Source organism: Delphinapterus leucas, chromosome X, assembly GCF_059928025.1.
Source record: "Delphinapterus leucas isolate spDelLeu-1000000601 "Yukka" chromosome X, BTC_Dleu_Yukka2, whole genome shotgun sequence".
NCBI classification, from domain to species: Eukaryota; Metazoa; Chordata; class Mammalia; order Artiodactyla; family Monodontidae; genus Delphinapterus; species Delphinapterus leucas.
This window is the reverse complement of record NC_143150.1, coordinates 39,301,690-39,323,842: the sequence shown is the minus strand read 5'-3', so window position 1 is coordinate 39,323,842 and position 22,153 is coordinate 39,301,690. Positions and strand designations below refer to the sequence as shown.

The following is a 22,153-nucleotide window of genomic DNA, read 5'->3' as shown; positions in this document are numbered from 1 at the left end:
GAAGTTTTCAACTATAGTCTCTTCAAATATTTTCTCAGTCCCTTTCTTTTTCTCTTCTTCTTCTGGAACCCCTATAATTCGAATGTTGGTGCATTTAATGTCGTCCCAGAGGTCTCTGAGACTGTCCTCAGTTCTTTTCATTCTTTTTTCTTTATTCTGCTCTGCAATAGTTATTTCCACTATTTTATCTTCCAGGTCACTTATCCGTTCTTCTGCCTCAGTTATTTTGCTATTGATTCCATCCAGGGTATTTTTAATTTCATTTATTGTGTTGTTCATTGTTGTTTGTTTCATCTTTAGTTCTTCTAGGTCCTTGTTAAATGTTTCTTGCATTTTGTCTATTCTACTTCCAAGATTTTGGATCATCTTTACTATCATTATTCTGAATATTTTTTCAGGTAGACTGCCTATTTCCTCTTCATTTGTTAGGTCTGGTGCGTTTTTGTCTTGCTCCTTCATCTGCTGTGGGGTTTTTTTTGTCTTCTTATTTTTCTTATCTTACTGTGTTTGGGGTCTCCTTTTTGCAGGCTGCAGCTTCGTAGTTCCCGTTGTTTTTGATGTCTGTCCCCGGTGGCTAAGGTTGATTCAGTGGGTTGTGTAGGCTTCCTGGTGGAGGGGACTAGTGCCTGTGTTGTGTTGGATGAGGCTGGATCTTGTATCTCTAAGGGCAAGATGGGAATAAAGACACAGAGATACTAGAGAATGGACTTGAGGATATGGGGGGGGGGAAGGGTGAGTTGTGACAAAGCGAGAGAGAGGCATGGACATATGGACATATATACACTACCAAACGTAAAACAGGTAGCTAGTGGGAAGCAGCCCCATAGCACAGCGAGATCAGCTCAGTGCTTTGTGACCACCCAGGGGGGTGAGATAGGGAGGGTGGGAGGGAGGGAGACGCAAGAGATATGGGGACATATGTATGTGTATAACTGATTCACTTTGTTATAAAGCAGAAACTAACACACCATTGTAAAGCAATAAGATGTTAAAAAAATAAAATAAATAAATAATCCATTCACATTTTCTTAATTGTTTTGGGTTTGTTTTTGTAGATCCTTTTCTTCTCTTGTGTGTCTCACTTAGAGAAGTTCCTTTAGCATTTGTTGTAGAGCTGGTTTGGTGGTGCTGAATTCTGTTAGCTTTTGCTGGTCTGTAAAGCTTTTGATTTCTCCATCGAATCTGAATGAGATCCTTGCTGGATAGAGTAATCTTGGTTGTGGGTTCTTCCCTTCAGCACTTTAGGTATATCATGCTACTCCCTTCTGGCTTGTAGAGTTTCTGCTGAGAAATCAGCTGTTAACCTTATGGGAGTTCCCTTGTATGTTATTTGTCATTATTCCCTTGCTGCTTACAATAATTTTTCTTTGTCTTTAATTTTTGCCAATTTGATTACTTTGTGTCTCGGCATGTTTCTCCTTGGGTTTATCCTGTATGGGACTCGCTGGGCTTCTTGGACTTAGGTTGCTATTTCCTTTCCCATGTTAGGGAAGTTTTCTACTCTAACCTCTTCAAATATTTTCTCGGGTTCTTTCTCTCTCTTCTCCTTCTGGGACCCCTATAATGCGAATGCTGTTGCGTTTAATGTTGTCCCAGAGGTTTCTTAGGCTGTAGTCATTTCTTTTCATTCTTTTTTCTTTATTCTGTTCTGCAGCAGTGAATTCCACCATTCTGTCTTCCAGGTCACTTACCCGTTCTTCTGCCTCAGTTATTCTGCTATTGTTTCCTTCTAGTGTAGTTTTCATTTCAGTTATTGTATTGTTCATCTGTTTGTTTGTTCTTTAATTCTTGTAAGTCTTTGTTAAACATTTCTTGCATATTCTCGATCTTTGCCTCCATTCTTTTTCCAAGGTCCTGGATCATCTTCACTATCGTTATTCTGAATTCTTTTTCTGGAGCTTGCCTATCTCCACTTCATTTAGTTGTTTTCCTGGGGTTTTATCTTGTTCCTTCATCTGGTACATAGCCCTCTGCCTTTTCATCTTGTCTATCTTTCTGTGAATGTGGTTTCTGTTCCACAGGCTGCAGGATTGTAGTTCTTCTTGCTTCTCCTGTCTGCCCTCTGGTGGATGTGGCTATTTAAGAGGCTTGTGCAAGTTTCCTGATGGGAGGGACAGGCTGTGGGTAGAGCTCACTTTAGTCACTTTTATGTGTACAATTCAGTGGCATTAAGTACTTTACATTGTTATCCAAGCATCACCACTAGCCACCTCCAACATTTTTTCATCTTCCCAAAGTGAAACTCTGTACCCATTAAACAATAACTCCCCATTACCCTCTGCCCCCAGACCCTGGTAACCACTGTTATAGTTTCTGACTCTATGAATTTGGCTATTCTATGTACTTCATATAATTAGAATCATATGATATTTTTTATTTTGTGCCTGGCTTATTTCACTTTGCGTAATGTTTTCAAATTTAATCCATGTAGCATGTTTCAGAATTTTCTTCCCTTTAAAGGCTGAATAATGTGTTGTATGTCTAGATCACATTTTGTTTATCCATTCATCCGCTGATGGACATTTGGGTTGTTTCCACTTTCTCATTTTCTTCTATAATTGCATTTTTCATTGATTTTTTTCCTACTTTTACAGTTGATTTTTTCTATTTTTTAATTGAGTTATAATTAACATATAACACTGTTTTGGTTTTAGGTGTACAACATAATGACTTGATACATGTATATATTGCAAAATGATTACCACAGGTTTAGTTTATAGCTTTTATTAAATTGATCTGATTGATTTTATTCACATACCATAATACCCATCCTTTTAAAGTATACAATTTAGTTATTTTCAGTATATTCACAATGCTGTTTAACCATCACCACTATTTAATTCCAGAATGTTTCTAACACCTCAAACAGAATCCCATAACCATTAGCAGTCACTACCACTTCCCCTTTTCCCCGAACCCCTGGCAACCACTAATCTACTTTCTTTCTCTATGGATTTGTCTATTACGTACATTTCATATAAATGGAATTTTGTGTCTGGCTTCCTTCATGTAGCGTAATGTTTTCAAGGCTCATCCATGTTATAGCACGCTTCAGTACCTTGTTCCTTTTTATGGCTGGATAGTACTCCACTGTAAGTATACCACATTTTGTTTATTCAGTTCATCAGTTGGTGGACATTGGGGTTGTTCCCACCTTTTTTGCTATTTAGTATAGTGATGCTGTGACTATTTTTGTACAAATTTTTGTTTAAATACCTGTTTTCAATTGTTTTGGGTATATACCTAGGAGTAAAATTGCTGGGTCACATGGTAATCCTGTGTTTAACTTATTGAGGAGCTGCTGAACTTTTCCACAGTGACTGCACCATTTTATATTCCCACTGGCAATGTATGAGTGTTCTAATTTTTCCACATTCTTGCCATTTTTCATATTTTAAATTACAGCCATTCCAGTGGATGTGAAATAGATTCTTATTCAGTTATAAAAGGGAATGAAGAACTGATACATGCTACAACATGGATGAATCTTGAAAACATTATGGTAAGAAAAGAAGCCAGACACAAAAGGACACGTATTTTATGATTCCATTTATATGAAATGTCCAGAATAGGCAAATCCTTAGAGACATAAAGTAGAATTGTGGTTGCCAGGGGCTGGGGTGGGGGGAGAATGTGGAGTGTCTGCTTAATGAGTACAGCATTTTGTTTTGGGGTGATGAAAATGTTCTGGAATTGGATAGTGGTGATGGTTGCAAAACTTTGTGAATATACTACAAAGCAATGAGTTGTACACTTTAAAAGGGTGAATTTTATGATATGTGAATCATATCTCAATAAAAAAATCCAGAGTCTCATTTTAGGCCTGGAGGTGAGATTTGTAGCATTTCTTTCTCCTGTTTTTGGCAGCATGCGTACCATGTCGAGCCACCATGAAAAGTTGTACAGTTTGTTGACTGAAAAGGCACACAGCCAAGGGTGTGAAGGGGGAGTGAAATTAGCCCATACCCTGCTCTCTAACCTGTGTTCCCTAGCTTGGTGCTCCCCTAGCCCAGAGGAAGAAGCACCATTTTACCATTTTGTAATTCAGCTGCTTGGAGGAGACTCAATTACTTACTTTGATTTCTCTTCTTGAAGAGGGCACCTTTTGGTACTTTGCTTAATGATTCCATATATTCTAGTGGAACTCCTAGTACAATGGATACTACTTTCCCATCGTGGAATTTGGGCCATCTCACAGCCTTTTACTCTAACTGGGTCTAATAACCAGTTATAAAATACCCCCATAGTTCCCTAAAGTTCTGTTGACTGTAACTAACTCTCTGGTATAATTTCTTTTTCTTTTCTATTTCTAGTTTTTTTGAGATATAATTGACATACAGCACTGTGTAAGTTTAAGATGTACAGCATAGTGATATGACTTACATACATCATGAAATCATTATGTCGTCTCATATAGGTACAACATTAAAGAAATAGAAAAAATATTTTTTCCTGGTGATGAGAACTCTTAGGATTTACTCTCTTAACAGCTTTTATACAGCAGTGTTAATTATCTTCATCATGCTGTATATTAAATCCATAGTACTTAATTTATCTTATAACTGGAAGTTTGTACCTTTTGACTACCTTCACCTAATTCCCCCCTCCCCACCTCTGGTGGTCACAAATCTGATTTCTTTTTCTAGGAGTTTGTTTCTTTGTTTGTTTTGGAAGTATAATTAACCTACAACACTATGTTAGTTTCTGGTACACAACATAGTGATTCAATATTTCTATACATTTCAAAATGTCATCGTAAGTCTAGTTGTCATCTGTTACCATACAAAGATATTACATAATTATTGAGTATATTCCCCACACTGTGACTCATTTACTTTGTAACTGAAAGTTTGTACCTCTTGATCTCCCTCACTTATTTCTCTCCTCCCCCAGTCTCCTCCAATCTTGCTACCCCACCTGTTTGTTCTCTATATCTATGACTCTGTTTCTGTTTAATTATGCTTGTTAATTCATTTTGTTTTTTAGATTACACATATAAGTGAGATTATGTGGTATTTGTCTTTATCTGTCTGACTTATTTTGCTTAGTATAATACACTCTAGGTCCATACATGTTGTTGCAAATGGCAAGATTTCATGGCTGAGTAATGTTCCATTATATATATATATATATATATATCAATGGAAACTTAGGTTCCTTCCATATCTTGGCTATTAGAAATAATGCTGCAATGCAATATCAAAAAAACAACCCAATCAGAAAATGGGTGGACGATCTACATAGACATTTCTCCAAAGAAGATATACAGATGGCTAAAAAGCACATGGAAAGATACTCAACATCACTAATTATTAGAGAAATGCAAATCAAAACTACAATGAGATATCACCTCACACTGGTCAGAATGGCCATCATCAAAAAATCTACAAACAATAAATGCTGTAGAGGGTGTGGAGAAAAGGGAACCATCCTACACTGTTGGTGGGAATGTAAACTGGTACAGCCACTATGGAGAACAGTATGGAGGTTCCTTAAAAAACTAAAAACAGAGCTACCATATGATCCAGCAATCCCACTCCTGGGCATATATCTGGAGAAAACCATGAATTGAAAAGATACATGCACCCCAGTGTTCATTACAGCACTGTTTACAATAGCCAGGACATGTAAGCAACCTAAATGTCCATCAACAGAGGAGTGGATAAAGAAGATGTGGTGCATATATGCAATGGAATATTACTCAGACATAAAAAAGAACAAAATAATGCCATTTGCAGCAACATGGATGGACCTAGGGATTGTCATACTGAGTGAAGTAAGTCAGAGAAAGACAAATAACATATGATATCACTTATATGTGGAATCTAAAAAAAGGGTACAAATGAACTTATCTACAAAACAGAAATAGAGTTACAGATGTAGAAAACAAACTTATGATTACCAGGGGGTAAGGTGTGGGGGAGGGATAAATTGGAAGATTGGGATTGACATATACACACTACTATATATAAAATAGATAACTAATACGGACCTACTGTAGAGCACAGGGAACTCTACTCAATACTCTGTAATGGCCTATATGGAAAAAGAGTCTAAAAACGAGTGGATACGTAGAGGAGTGGGATAAGGAAGGTGGGAGGGAGATGTAAGAGGGAGGAGATATGGGGATATATGTATATGTATAGCTGATTCACTTAGTTATAAAGCAGAAGCTAACACACCATTGTAAAGCAATTATACTCTAGTAAAGATGTTAAAAAAAATTAAAAAAATAAAAAACTGGAAAAAATAAAAAAAAGAAGAGTGGATATATGTATATGTATAACTGATTCACTTTGCTGTACACCTGAAACTAACACATTGTTAATCAATTGTACTGTAATAAAAATTAAAAAAAACTAGTGCTGTGATGAACATAGGGTTGTTTATGTATTTTCTAATTAATGTTTTCATTTTCTTCAGATAAATACCCATAAGTGGAATTGCTGGATTTTATGGTAGCTCTATTTTTAATTTTTTGAGGGATCGCCATACTGTTTTCCGTCGTGGCTGCACCAATTTACATTCTCATCAACAGTGCACAAGGGTTCCCTTTTCTCCATATCCTTACCAACACTTGTTACTGTCTTTTTTTTGTGGTATTTGGGCCTCCCACTGCTGTGGCCTCTCCGGTTGCGGAGCACAGGCTCCGCACGCGCAGGTTCAGCGACAATGGCTCACGGGCCCAGCCGCTCCGCGGCATGTGGGATCTTCCCGGACCGGGGCATGAACCCGTGTCCCCTGCATCGGCAGGTGGACTCTCAACCACTGCGCCACCAGGGAAGCCCTTGTTACTGTCTTTTTGATAATAGCCATTGTGACAGGTGTGAGGTGATATCTCATTGTGGTTTTCATTTGCACTTTCTTGATGGTTAATGATATTGAGCATCTTTTCATATTCTTGTTGGCCATCTATATGTCTTCTTTGGAAAAAAGGGGCTATTCAGTTCCTCTGCCCATTTTTTAATTGGGTTGTTTGTTTTTTTGATGTTGAGTTTTATGAGTTTTTTGTATATTTTGGATATTAACCCCCTATAGGATATATCATTTGCAAATATTGTCTCCCATTCAGCAGGTGGCCTTTTCATTTTGTTGATAGTTTCCTTCACTGTGTAAAAGCATTTTAGTTTGATGTAGTCCCATTTGATTCTTGCTCTTGTTTCTTTTGCCTGAGGAGACATATCCAAAAAAATATTGCTAAGACTGATATCAAAGAATGTACTGCCTATGTTTTCTTCTAGAAGTTTTATGGTTTCAGGTCTTACATTTAAGTCTTCAATCTATTTTGAGTTTATTTTTGTATGTGGTGTGAGAAAGTAGTCCAGTTTGATTCTTTTGAATGTAGTTGTCCAGTTTTCCCAACACCATTTATTGAAGAGGCTATGTTTTCCCCATTGTTTATTTTTTCCTCCTTTGTTGTAGATTAATTGCCCATATAAAGGTGGGTTCATTTCTGGGCTGTCTATTGTATTCCATTGATCTGTGTCTGTTTTTGTGCCAGTACCATACTGTTTTGATTACTGTAGCTTTGTAGTATAGTTTGAGATCAGGTAGCATGATACTTTATTTTGTTTTCCTTTCTCAAGATTATTTTAGCTAATTGGGATCTTTTGTATTGCCACACAAATTTTAGAATATTTGTTCTGTGAAAAATGCCATTGGTATTTTGACAGGGATTGCAGTGAATCTGTAGATTGCCTTGGGTAATATGGTCATTTTAACAATATTAATTTTTCCAATCCATGAGTGCAGTATATCTTTCCATCTCTTTGTGTCATCTTCAGTTTCATCAGTGTCTTATAGTTTTCTGAGTACACGTCTTTTATCTCCTTAGGTAGACTTATTCCCAGGTATTTTATTCTTTTTGATGCAACTGTGAATGGGATTGTTTTCTTAACTCCTCTTTCTGATAGCTTGTTGTTAGTGTTTCTGGTATAATTTCTATGTCAGAGTTCTTTAGTTGCAGGCAATAGAAATTGATTCTGAATAACTTAACTTGAGCAAAAATAGAGATTTTTGGAAGGATACTGGAGTTACATGAAACTACATGAAGTGCTCAAAAACAAGGTTTCAGGGAGGTCAGGAACTAAGGAAGCTTGGGGCATTTGGGTATCAGAACCTCAGTCTCTATAAGTCCCCACTCAGGTTTTAAAATTCAGGCACAGAGAATCTGATTATTCCATTGAGAGATATGGGATATCTTATCAAAACCAAGATCAGTGAAAGAATGGTGGACAAACCAAACAGTAGTTACCAACAGAGGTAAGAAAAAGAGAGGTGTCAGCATCTAAGTGGAGATGTTGTGTAAGCCTTTAGATGAATAAATCTGGATCTGAGAGAAGAGGGCTAGACTGGGATAAACAATTAGGAGTTGTAAGGAATGATTGAAATCATAGGCATTGTAGAGATTGCCTAGGAAGAGAGTCAGTGACCATGTACCCCTCCAGCTCCATTACCTGAGGGCAGGAGTGCTTACCGGAGTAATTTGTAACTAGAGAATTTTTTTTTCTACTTTTTAGAGGACATGCTATTCCTAGTGACTGGGAAAAGAACCCAGGATGTGGGAATATAACACTGTGCTGGGAACACTCTGTCTCATAAGAAGTTGTTATGTGGAGATTTTAATAGAATGTAACTTCTTTCTGTCAGTTATAATAAATGCCAACTTATTTTTCTCTAACATTATTTATATTGCACTTGGTCCTCTGCTAAGAGTTTTATGTGTGTCATCTTATTTAATCCTCACAACAAAATAATGAAGTAGTTATTATTATCACCATATTTTACAGATGGGTTACTGTAGTCTCAGGAGTTTAAGTAACTTTACTCGAAGTCATCTTGCTAGAAAGCAGTGGAAATGGAATTTAAGTAAGGTCTATCTGAATTCAGACATTTTTACTCTCTATCAAATGATACAGCAATGCCAACATTGGCTATAGTTTAGGATTATTGAGCCCTTACTATGTACCATGTAGTGTACTGAATACTTCATATGCATACTTCATTTAATCCTCATAATAACCTTTTAAGAAAGGTTGTGATCAACTGTTGTTATAAACTGTTGTTATCCCTATTTAATAGTTGAGGAATCTGAGGCTTAGAGATGTTAATTCCGTGGTTGTCACATAGTTAGTAAGTGGTAGAGTCAGGGCCTGAACACATCTGTTTGATTCCAAAGCCTGTGTGTTTCACCAGTACACTCTATCAAAAATAACTAATTCTTAGAACAGTGGCTCTTTTCCCTGGCTGTGTATTTGAATCACCTTGGGAACTTAAGAAAAAGTCGATGCCGAACCTCATCATCAAAGATTCTGATTTAATTAATCAGGAATGCAGACTAGGCACTGTATTATTTTTAAGATTTTATTCATTTATTCAGTTTATTCAATGAACATTTAATGAATGTCTTCTGTATGTCAAACACTTTCTAGGCATTTACTCTCTAGCAAGATGTATTAGTTAGCTATTGCCACAACAATACATAACAACAAGCACAAAATCTCAGTGGCATGAAAAGTTAAGAATTTATTCAGCGCTTATTCTCACCGATCTGGAGGCCAGCTGGGACTCAGCTGATTAGGCAGGGTTCTGTTGGGCAACTCTGATTCGGGCTGGGGTGACTCTGTTTTTCTTGCTGCAGGACTATGAGTAAACTGGGGTGGCTCTACTGCATGTATTTCTCATCCTTGGATGAGTGGACTACCTGGGGCTTGTTTCTCTCATGGCTCATCTCATGCCAGTGGCAGAATCACAAGAGGGAGCATGTACAACTGTGCAAGCACATATCAGGGCCCTACTTGAGTCACATCTGTGTACACTCCATTACCCAGAGCAAGTTTCAAAGCTGAGCTCAAAGATAAGAGGTGGAAAAAAAAAAAGATAAGAGGTGGGAAAATAAGTTCCACTTCTTTGGTGTGGACCTGCCAAGTTCATGGCAAGGGCTGAGAATTGGGGCCAATAATTCAATTTAAGGGGAAATACTGAAAGTGAATAATAAACCTAACTCATAAGAAAATAATCAAGTGTGTTAGAAATTGATAAGTAATATTGCAACAAAGAAAACAAATTCTGGAAGGTGGTGTGAAGGTAATTCTAATGTGCAACTGGGACTTAGGACCACTGATCTTACAATGTTCAACCTGGAAAGAAACCTGGGCTAACATTCTCTCCACCATTTTGAAAATAATAAAACAGATTCAGAAAGTAGAAGAATCTTACTCAAGGTCCATAGGTAGATAGTTATAGAAATGGAACTAGGGCTTGATCTCCTGACTCTCTAAACTGTTTCTCTTATACCACAGTATTCTAATCTGTGGTCTTAGAATTCTCCCTTTACCAGTGGTACCAAATTGACTGTGTTGTAGAAGGACACAGTCATTCTTTCTTATCCTGGCCACAAACATTAGAGGTATACTGCCTAAATCCTATCCTTCCCTTAATGACGCATTTTAGAGCTCAATTTGACATTTCCCGTATTTGTACTCTTCAAAAGTCTGTGGACATTCTATACTCTTTAGTTTTTTTTTTTTCTCTTCAAGCTGAAGACTGTTGATTTTGGTCTATCTTCCTGTGATCTCCTAGTCCCACGCTAGCTCTCTACTTGGTTACTAGGCCTTCTCTCTTCCCCAGCTCTGTGATGCTTTGAGTAGTCTTTCTTGAGTTACTTTTTTACTCTGGGCTTCCACCAGGCATTAAAGTCATCATTTCTGTTTTGGGTTACAGTCTTCTTGATTTGCCAGGATGAACAGTCAAAAGAAACGAAAAGATATGGAACCTGCTTGCACCTGGAGCTTATTGTCTGAACAGAAAGGTGAGTAACTGAATGAGGTAAAAAAGGGTGTAATCTAGGTAATCTTGTTCATTCTCTTTCCCCTACTTCTCCTCATGGACTGTGGGATTTTTCTGAATCTTTAAAATTGTGTTGTATGTGTATAGGTATATGTATATTAAGGTATTACATGGATACAGAATTTACCCATTAATAATCTCTCCACAATTTTTGTGAAGAGGCATCTGGTGTTCATAATGTTTTCCATAGCCCCCAAAGCATCTATAATCATAAAAGACTCTTAAGTCTCTTCCTTTACTGTAACCACAGATTTTCACAGGAAACAGCACAAAAGAGTAAAGAGTGAAGATTTCTGGAGTCCTTCCCCATGTGGCTGATTCCTGAACTCCAAGGAATGTTTAGTTATGGGGAATAGAAACTGGTTATCTTCAACAGACCACTCACTTGCTGCCCATTTCTGTGACATTCTAATATCTGTCTCTCCATACTCTGCTTCCTCCCATCCACCTAGTCACAGCTCCCAACTATGTCTCACTCTTGCCTATAAAGGTGTGCAAGTACTAAAAACCTATAGGAATGTGAAGGGATATGTGTGTGTGTGTGTGTGTGTGTGCGCGCGCGCATTTGAATGTAGGTCATTGTATATTTCTGTCGAACTAACATCAGCAATGTCTTATTCTTTCTCATTAACAAATTAGGCTCAACAGAAGCTCCAACAAAAGCAATAAGCTAACGTTCAAAGGAAAAAAAAATACCAGAAGCAGTCACTTAAAATAATGAATGCCCCTTTAAATTCATGCCTAAAATTTTCCTTATTTTTCATATAAATATAAATGTTTACACCCTAAATATATTTGTGCGGGAATTTCTTAGGTTTACTTTATGTTGGACATTAGCTATGAAATACCTTTTTGGTAAGTTAGAATAGATGTGAGGTGGCTTGCTTTCTTTGTTTTATTTCTGTTTGGGGAACAGCATGAATGGCTGTAATAGTGTGACTAAATTTCTGTGTATTTCATGTTTTGGTACAAAGGTGTATTTGCGATACTCTTAACCCTAGCTCTTCCTCCCACAGCTGCTTCAAGTTCTCTGGCTTCATTTTCATGGAAGGAGCTTACAGGTAGATGTCTTTTCTGATTTACTCTTTTTCTGTTTTGGGAATAGTGTCTCCCATGAACCCCACTCATCCCCAGTCCTCTCCCATTTTTCCCCCATATTCACTGAGCAACAATCAATGGTTTTTTTGGTAATATTCATGAAGTCCCAAACTGTCATAACAAATAGGGCTTTTATATCATTTAGAATAGATATTCAAATACTAGGAGGACCTCTGATGATGGTAGTCAAGCACCAGATATACAGGACTTTATGAAGACAATAGACCAGTCTGCTTCTGGAATGATCTAGGTTGAGGTCAACAAATTACAGCTAGTGAGCCAAATCCAGCCAGCTGCCTGTTTTTGTAAATAAACGTTTACTGGAACCACCCATGCCCATTCACTTACATATTGTCTAGGGCTGCTTTCACGCTAATATGGCAGAGTTGAGTAAAGGTATGCCTTGTTTTATTGAGCTTCATTTTATTGTACTTCACAGATATTATGGTTCTTTACAAATTGAAGATTTGTGGCAACCCTGTGTTTCCAGATGATGATTAGCATTTTTTTGCAATAAAGAACTTTTTAATTAAGGTGTGTACATTGTTTTTTAGATAAAATGCTATTGCACACCTAATAGACTACAGTACAGTTAGTGTAAGTGTAACTTTTATATGCACTAGGAAACCAAAAAGTTTGTGTGACTTGCTTTATTGCAATATTTGCTTTATTGCAGTGGTCTGGAACTAAACCCACAATATCTCCAAGGCATGCCTGTAATCGCAGCAGAGACCTAAAAGCCTAATCTATTTATGGAACTTTACAGAAAAAGTTTGCAAACACTTATCTAGATCAGCATTCCCCAACCTGAATTCTACAGAATACTATTCTCCAGGAATTAATAATTTTGCTTTTAATAAAGGGTTCTGTAGTCATTTAAGTCCAGAAAATACTGGATTAAACAAAGTTAAACAGTCTGTTTTTTTTTAACTGTTGATTCGCTCAGAGCCTTTCATATGCTAATATGTATTGAGAAACTCTAAAATGGGATAGAAGGTGCATTCCCCTTACCTTATTTGACCACTGGACACCTTTTTCACAGCTCTCCTATTAATATCTTGCAAAAATGTTACACAAGAAACTTATTTGGAAAATACTAGCTTAGATATTCACTTAACAGAAGTTTGAATTTGATAACTGACTCCTTGGATTATTTTTTCTAGTTGCAGAAAGTGAAAAACTATGTAATATAGTATTTAAGCATATAGGCCATGGCTTCAGACAAACCTGAGTCTTAATTGAAGTCTCTGCCATTTACTAGCTGTTGAACCTTGGACAAGTTACCCAGTGCTATAAGCAGGACTGGCTACATATTTATGGGGTATGGTGCAAAATGAAAAGACAGGATTCCTTGTTCAAAAATTATTAAGAATTTCAAGATAGGAACAGCAGAGCATTACACCAAGTATGGATGCTCTGAGCACGAGGCCTAAGCACAGATTGCACACCCATGAACGTATAACCCTGGTTATAAGTTTTCAGTTTCCTCAACTATAAAATCTGGATAATACCTACTTCATGGGATTATTATGATGATTAAATTTTTTTAAATGTATGTAAAGGGCCTAGTACAGTATCTGACACAGAATAGGCATAATAAATGGCTTTTTTTAATTCAAAAGCAAGCATTTATAGCCATTTTCAATAAATATTGAGTGTCTACCATGTTCCAGGCACCAGCTAGGTACTTAGAGTACTATGATGAAAAAGACAGACAAGGTCCCTGTTTTCATGTAGATTAGTGGGAAAGTCAGATAATGAAAAAAATAAACAAGACAATTGTAAATTGTGCTAAGTGCTATAAAGGGAAAACAGGGTCCTGGGAGAGGGTATAGTAGAGAGGATCTGCTTTAAACTGGATGGTCAGGGAAGTCTTCTTCTAGGAAGTAATGTTTAAGGTCTGAAGGATGAGAAGGGGATCTCCATGGGAAGAGCAGGAAGAAGTGTGTTCCAGGCAGAGATAATAGCTGGTGGAAAGGCCTGGAAGTGGGAAAGAACATGGCATTTGTGAGGAACTAAAAGTAAGCCAGTGTGGCTTTAGTATAGGGACGGAGAAGGAGAGTGATATAAAAGGCTGGGGAGTGAAGGTAGATAGGGCCCAGATCGTAGCAGACCTTGTAGGATGAGGTAAGGATTTTGGATTTGATATCAAGTGCAATGAAAAGCTCTTGAAAAGTTTTGGGCCATGGCAGTGACGTGATGTAATTGATATTTTTAGAAGATCACGTTGGCTGCCTGTGTGGAGAGGAGCCATAGATGGCAAGAGTATAAATGAGTAGGAGGCTGTTTCAGCAGTCCAGGAAAGAGTTGATAGTGCCTTGTACTTGGGTGGTATTTGAGGTTGTAGTGGCAAACAAATGGATTAGAGGCTTATTTTGGAGATATAAATGATAGGCCTTGCTAAATGGATGTGGAGGATTCAAGGGAAAAAAAAGAAATAATGAATCCTAACATTTTTCTGAGTCCTGAGGAGGGTTATTTTTTTTTGGAGGGGGTGGGCAGTGGAATAGAAATCAAGAGCTCAGATGCATGAAGTTTGAGGAGGCTTTGAAACATCTGAGTAGAGATGGTGGTGATGGTAGTATTAGTTATAGTTGTTGTTTGTATTGTTGCCTAGTATTCTGTGATTACTGACTCTTGGTGTCACCCCATTAGATTACAGGAAAGTATTTAGAAAACATCTAAAAGAAAAATACCTAAAAAAAGGAGTTGACAAATGTTATCACCATGGCAAGCATATAGAGTCACGACTGCTTGTTGTAAAAGAACACTGTATATCAGAAAAGCCACCATGCGGAATTCCTCAACAAAATAATTTTATTGAGATGGAACATATATTTGATCCTGATGAAGAGGGCTCCAGCTTATCCCAAACTGTGGTGCTTCAGGGATGTGCTGGGATTGGGAAAACAGCTGTGGTGCATAAGTTCATGTTTGACTGGGCAGCAGGAATGGTTACTCCAGGCAGATTTGACTATCTCATCTATGTAAACTGCAGAGAAATAAGCCGTTTTGCTAACCTTAGCGCTGCTGACCTGATCACTAACGCTTTTCAAGATATTGACGGACCAATCCTGGATGTTATTCTTGTATATCCAGAGAAGCTTCTGTTCATTCTTGATGGATTTCCTGAGCTTCAGTACCCTGTAGGTGACCAGGAAGAGGATCTTAGTGCCAATCCCCTGGAGAGGAAGCCAGTAGAGACCCTCTTATGTAGTTTTGTGAGGAAAAAACTGTTTCCTGAATCCTCCCTCCTGATAACTGCCCGGCCTACAACCATGAAGAAGCTTCACTCTCTGTTAAAACAAGCTACCCAGGCAGAGATCCTGTGGTTTACAGATGCTGAAAAGAGAGCATATTTCTTGAGTCAGTTTTCAGGTGCTAATGCTGCAATGAGAGTTTTTTATGGTCTGCGAGAAAATGAAGGCCTTGACATTATGTCTTCTCTTCCCATCATCTCCTGGATGATCTGCAGTGTCCTGCAGTCACAGGGAGATGGTGACAGGACTCTTATGAGATCACTTCAAACCATGACTGATGTGTATCTGTTCTACTTTTCCAAGTGCCTCAAAACCCTTACAGGCATCTCGGTGTGGAAGGGACAGAGTTGCCTGTGGGGCCTTTGCTCTTTGGCTGCAGAGGGACTGCAGAACCAGCAGGTCCTGTTTGAAATCAGTGACCTCAGAAGACATGGGATAGGAGTGTATGATACCAACTGCACTTTTCTCAATCACTTTTTGAAAAAAGTTGAAGGAGGTGTCAGTGTCTATACTTTCCTTCACTTCAGTTTCCAAGAGTTCCTGACTGCTGTGTTCTATGCCCTGAAGAATGACAGCAGCTGGATGTTTTTTGATCAAGTGGGGAAAACGTGGCAAGAAATATTCCAGCAATATGGGAAAGGATTTTCATCATTAACAATACAGTTCTTATTTGGCCTCTTACATAAAGGAAAGGGAAAGTCTGTGGAAACTACTTTTGGGAGAAAAGTCTCTCCAGGACTTCGAGAGGAGTTATTGAAGTGGACTGAGAAAGAAATAAAGGATAAATCTTCTAGGTTACAGATTGAGCCAATGGACTTGTTTCACTGTTTGTATGAGATTCAGGAAGAAGAATATGCAAAAAGGATAATTGATGATTTAGGGTCAATTATACTGCTTCAACCTACCTATACAAAAATGGACATTCTGGCTATGTCATTCTGTGTAAAAAGCAGTCATAGTCACCTGTCAGTGTCTCTGAAGTGTCAGCATCTACTTGGATTTGAGGAGGAAGATCAAGCTTCAGCATTCATGCCACCAACCTTGACACTTAATCAGTGAGTATACTAATGTCTTTTCACCAGTGTTTTGGCCTACAGAAATGATAGGCCTTCTTGTTTATTTCAAGTATTCAGGCACATAATCATTTCTAGCACTTTCAATACATAAATTGAATTATCTCTGCTTTCCATATTGTATGTCAATCAACACAGTGAGGATTTATTGAGTATCTATCACATATTGAGCACTGGACAAGGTAGACACTGAGGGAAAGCTAACATTTGTGAGAACTTAACTATGTGCTAGGCACTGTGTTAGCCACTGTAAGTGTGTGTATGTGAGTGTATGTGTCCATTAGTCTTCACTGTCTCTCTGTGAAGGTGCTTTATAATTATAAAAAGTTATGAGCATATAAATCATTAAGATTATCATTGAAGACTCTGCTATTTTGGTGCTGATGACTATTCTGGAAAAAGTTGTAAATTTAATGTTCAATTTGTCCTCACTCTTCTCTACATATACTTCATCACTGAGGCCTCAAAGAGCTCCAGGTTGGTAAGGGACATAGCTGCACTCCTGTGTATATTGCTATAAAGCCTGGGTTCTTTCTTCTAGACTCACACCTACATGGAGAGTTGAGAGCTGGAGTTCAAAGAGGCTTAGGTAAACCACTTACGCAGTATGTACTCTGTATACTACAAAATACAGCTCTACTGACTTACTAAAGCAGCCAAGGAGACTTATACCTGCATTGTCTGGAAAATGCCACTGGTCATAAGTCTGTTCTCAGTACTCAGGTTAATATGGACAGTGCCTCTCATTTAGTTGTGGGGCCAGGTGAGGGGTAGGGGACCTTGAGAAGGAGACAGGAGTGGGCAGAAGGCTCAACTTGGGAAGTGAGTTAACCCACGTCTTTTCTCTGGTAATTGTTAGTTCCTCAGTGGGCAGTAGCATAGAGGTGGAATTGAACATGGCATAGGTATGTTTGTGGAAAGTGAGGAGGGGAAGGGAGGTGCAGCAAGACTTTGGGACCAGAGGGGAAGGGGTATGAGAAGTTACATGGACTTGGAATTACGAAGCACTTTGGCTACAGTGTCTTCATGAATTCATGACAGCTTCAATCCAACTGTATAGTATAAAGTAAAATAATGGACAATATACATTTGAGAGATTTTAAGCACTGATGGAAACACAAAGGGGCTTCTAGCTCATTTTGGGTTTCCAGAAAATCAGCCTTAGATGGAGTTCCCATCCTTCATCCCCATTGCTTTCATCAGAAGGCTTAAATTCTTTTCAAAGTTTAACCCCCACAAAAACACCCACTTTTCCCAAGTGTGTTGACTAAGTGAGAGTTTACTGCAGTTGATCCTTGAACAACAAAGATTTGAACTGCGCAGGTCCACTTACATGGGGATTTTTTTCAATAAATGTGTACTACAGTACTATAGGATTGAGGTTGGTTGAATCCCCAGATGCAGAACCTCCGATATGGAGGGATAGGGAGGGCTCACTGTGAAGTTTTACGTGGATTTTCAGCTGTGGGGGTGTTGGTACCCCTAACCCCCATATTGTTCAAAGGTCAACCGTATTGAACTTTCCTAGTTCTCAGTTATTGTCGTTAATTCTTCTATTAGTACTGACAACCAAGAATCAGTTACAGTGTACAGATAGCTTGGGCAAGTCACTTGACCTCTCTGAGCATCTGCAAAGTGGTGATTACAATACCTGTCATTGGATTAAGCACCAGATAAGATAAATTCTGTGTGTAAAGTGTTTACCTCGGTGCCTGGCATACAGTACCATGGCTTTGGCTTTGGAGTCAGACAGACCTGAGTACTGACCTTCATTCTGTTCCTCTGTGACCTTGGGCAAATTACCTTTTTGTGCCTTAATTTCCTTATCTGAAAAATGGGGTAATACCTCCTAAGGTTTTTGTAAATTAGCACTAAGATGGCAACAGAAGCCAAAATAAGCCTTTTACTTAAAATTTTGTTAATCATTTTATTTTTGCTTTCTCATCTCTTTTAGGCCCTTCCAGCTGCGTAATTTGCCAGTCTCTCCACTACACTTGCTCTGCCAAGCACTGCGTAACCCATACTGTAAAGTCAAAGACCTGAAGTAAGTTGAACTTTGCTTTAAACTCTTAGGTATTTGCAGGTAAAGACTGGGTTGCTAGAAATTACACTCCCAGCTGATGAAAAGATACGCTACAAGCCTAGAAGGGGTAGGGAGTCAGGCAGCGATCCCTGCCAACCCCTCCTGCCTCTTCTTTTGTATGTGCTGTTTTTGCTGTAGCAAGTGGGTGTCAGACTGTAAAATCCAAGAGTTTGTGTCTGATGCCCGTCCTGGCCCTACCCCACTCCCCTGCCTTTTCCTTCCAGACTCCCATTGTCTTTCCCCTTGGTTTCCTTTTCTCTTCCTCCATTCCCCACCCCTATCCTCCTCTGCAATTATTCCCCCAAGCGCCAATGCTCTGAAGCCCCCACCCCCCACCTGGACCTTACATCCTCGCTCACTCTCAGGTGACTTGTCTGCTTGTCTGTCCACATCATACACACACAGACAGGAGCCTGCTTGGTTTCCCTCCCACCTCCTCACCACACACATCGGTGTCTGCTTTCCTTCCCTTCTGCCCCAGAGGAAGAGGTAGCCTTTCCAAACTCACCCGAGCCTATAAATTCACTTACTTTTATTTTTTGTATTTTTGTGAGCATTTATTTTACTTTACACAACACCAAAGTATATAAAGACATAAAAGCCCTCCACCCCACTGCCTCATACCCCTCCCCACCCCATACCCCCACCACTCCTGCTTCCCCACTGGAGACTGGGGAGGCTTCTCCTGTCATGGGGCTGAACGGTAGTAGTCTTCTTCTGCAGCTGGTGCTGGCGTCCTCTGTGTGCAGCCCTGAAGGATTCCTTTAGAGGTGGCCCTGTTGTAAGCCCGGGGTTAACCCCAGGCCTGTTTCTCATGATATAACTCACTCAGAACATGAATGAGCTTCCTGTCCAGTTCATTGCTGGAGACTTGGGATGCAGGAATCCCCACTACCCATCACTCCCTGATGCACCTCCCCTGCCAGTTCTGACATTTTCTTTGACGGTTTGTGGTTTGCAACTGCTCTTCTGGTGTAAATTTCTGGCTTGGCAATAATCTGGTTGCCCAGAACAAGAACCCTGTGAAGTTAGCTTAAAGAAAAAAGGATCTGTGTAAAGTGGATTTTCACTCAGCACAACTGCAGGAAGTGAAAAGTGGTCGGGATGCCACTCTGCACATCTGGGGTCACGGGATCAACTCCTCTCTGCTTCTCTGCCTCTCTGCTCCCTGGGGCCTCAGACTGTGATTCTCTAAAGGGCACTAGGCCTTTGTAGAGCACACGGTTCTGTTCCCCCACAGCCAAGGCCAGGCCTCAGCTGTGGCCTCGGTGTCCGTGACCCCGACCTTGCCCCCAACTCCCAGTGCCCCACTGCTTCATTGCCCGACACCACCCTGGCTATGAAATCTGCCCCATTGCTTCATTGCCCGACACCATCCTGGCTATGAAATCTGCCTCTCTGTTCAGATTCTCTAGTGTGAGGATCTGTTTGGCTCAGGATGAGTCAAATGTCCACTCGTGCTCCAGTCATCTACAGTCTAGTTTCAGGGGTGGGGGGGGAAGCAGAGACAAGGGTGTTATATACTGTCTGCCCAGGTCCACCAGATGCTAGAGTTGGGGAGAGGCACACACAGAAGCGGCAGTAGTTCTGGGGTGTCGAGTACTAGTGCTCTGGAACACAAAGACGGTCATCAGGACACGTCTGTCTCTCTAGGTCTCTCTCTCCGTAAGCCCCCAATCTACAACTTCCCCAGCCACCACCCCATACCCTACCTTCCACCCCATTTCCCCTCCTCTCTCACAGCTCCTTTGCCCCATTCACCCACCCACCCACCCTTTCCTTCCACTCTTCCCAAGCCCTCCCCCACCCCTCCCCCTCCCTCTGAAAATTGATTTCCCATCAGGGTACGTTTCTATTCTGTTTCACATTTCTGAATTCAAGGGTTTTATAGCCAGATTCCCCTCCCACAGTGGAAGCAAGTTTTCTCCCCTGGCCTTTGAAGTACTGGAGGTCTCCCCTGCTGGTGGTGATCAGAGCCCCTCCCGTCTCTTTGTGGTTCTTGAGGGCCCATTCCCTGGCCCCTCACATCAGACCACAAGCTAGAATCAGAGGGCCCCCAGCAGGGAGACGTCTGAGATGGAGCTCCTGCTGTGAACGGCGCTGCTGGTGGGGAGGATGTGGGTGCGTCTGGGAAGGGGAATAAGGGGCATGAGTGTGAGGATGGGAATGAGGCAGGGAGCTGGACAGGAGACTGTCCTGTGAGACAGTCCTGTGAGACTGTGCGCCTGGACTTCGCTATCCCAGGTAAATAAAGCATGGCTGTGTCCATGGACCTGAGATCTCCCTCCCTCTGCCCACCAGAGGTGTAAATTTTCTGGTTCACAACTCCGAGAAGCTGCATAAGGTCTCCACGCAGCTCCTTTGCTCTCTCGGCAGCTTCTGACCCTTCCACATCCTTCTGTCTTCCTCCTCCTCCTGTGGCTCCAGAAGCGGCTGCAGTAGGAGCAGTGGCCCCTGCTTCTTCTTCCTCCTCACCTGCTCTTTCTGCCCCTGTCCCACTGGCAGTGGCCAGGCCTGGTACCTTTGCAGCCGACTCCTGGAGAGAAGTGAGCAGATCTGAGACCTGTTCTGGGGGCGGGGGTGGGGGTGGGGTGGCGGAACGGCGAACGGGACTGGGGGCGGAGGGGGGGCGCGTGGGAGCGGCAAACGGGACTGGGGGCGGGTCCCGGGACGGGCTAGGGACCAAGTCAGAGTAATCTTACTGCCTGCAACAGCTTCCACCTCAGGAGGTCCCGCTCTTTCTGCACCTCCGCCAGCCTGGCATGGGCTAGCTGCAGCAGGGAGGCCGCCTCCTTGCGCTCCACGTCCTGCTGTGCCTTGAGCAACTTCATGTCTGAGACCAAGGCCCGTGCCACCGACTTGTGCAGTTTGGCGAAGTAGTACAGCCACTCCACCCTGTACCTGTGTAAGTGGCTCTGCCTGTGGGCGAAGCGCACGCCCAGGGCCAGGCTGCCCCAGACACAGGCCTCTTTGGCCTCGCTGGACACCTGATGATCTTCCAGTATGGCCCGGAGCTTGTCCTCCACCGCCGCCCAGGACAAGGATATATTCTCGAGATAGAACGCAGAGCCTTTTTCGTGCCTGGCCATGCTCTCGTTGATGAAGGCCACCACCTTGCCATGCCGGAACCCATTACCAGGGTCCTCGAGTTTCAAGGCCATGATAACTGAGGGCCTTTGGGGCTTGGCTGGCCCTGCGGGGATGAATCAGCCAGTTGTCCTCTCCCCTTCCCCTTGGTCTCCTCATCTCCGCTTGCCTCCCCCCCCACCCCGTAAAGAGCTCTGCCCCAGGACACCTCCTGCCAAGCCTCACCTCCTGGCTAGTGCGGATGCACGCCGAACACACGGGCCTACCACGTTTAAAGAGAGGGCACTGCTCGCTCTCTTTTTCTCCCCGAGGGCTCTGACTTAACAAAGAAAGCCTCTTGTTACCACTCCACACGTTCACCTTGGGACTGTTCCAACTTCCAGAAACAGTGGGGGTGGGTGGGGTGCGTGAGGAAGATTCCCGCCCCCCTCCACCGACATAAGGGAACCCCCTACGCTGTTGAAAGTCTTTGCGGGCGGGAAGAAACAGGAGTGGTCAGAAAAGATTCAGAACCAAGAACGTGAAGCGCTTGTAATCAGGTACAAAAAGCCTCAAACACCCCCCCACCACCACCATAATAGTTTGTCCCACTCGGTGGGCCTGCCCTTCCTACAGGTGGAATATTCTAGAACCGGAAACAGCCCCCATTCCTCAGTGACCTCCACTACCCTGTGGAGGAAGAAGGTGGAGCCAGAGTACAGCCT

General features: G+C 41.2%; 2 protein-coding genes across 19 annotated transcripts in view; one reads left to right on the top strand and one right to left on the bottom strand.

The window, feature by feature from the left end:
* Positions 1–22,153, top strand: part of LOC111165753 (NACHT, LRR and PYD domains-containing protein 12) — a 51,390-nt gene that overhangs the window by 16,733 nt on the left and 12,504 nt on the right. For 11 of the 18 annotated variants that reach the window (XR_016391299.1, XR_016391298.1, XM_089904199.1 and 8 more), the window contains 4 exons: positions 10,740–10,810; positions 11,865–11,909; positions 14,602–16,261; positions 18,234–18,323. Coding sequence is in view for 16 of the 18 variants with exons in the window: in XM_089904199.1 (XP_089760325.1) it covers positions 10,740–10,810; positions 11,865–11,909; positions 14,602–16,261; positions 18,234–18,323 (1,866 nt within the window). In the remaining 2 variants the exon portion in view is untranslated. Of the gene's footprint in view, positions 1–10,722; positions 10,811–11,864; positions 11,910–14,601; positions 16,262–18,233; positions 18,324–22,153 lie in introns of all 18 variants that reach the window. The other 7 variants (XM_022556701.3, XM_022556700.2, XM_089904202.1 and 4 more) reach the window with 1 other exon arrangement.
* TEX13B (testis expressed 13B) lies at positions 20,248–21,621 on the bottom strand. The gene is made up of 2 exons (XM_089903894.1): positions 21,065–21,621; positions 20,248–20,925 (listed from the first exon to the last, which is right to left on the bottom strand). The coding sequence occupies exons 1-2, from the start codon at positions 21,521–21,523 to the stop codon at positions 20,248–20,250; spliced, it is 1,137 nt and encodes a 378-aa protein (XP_089760020.1). The 5' UTR covers positions 21,524–21,621.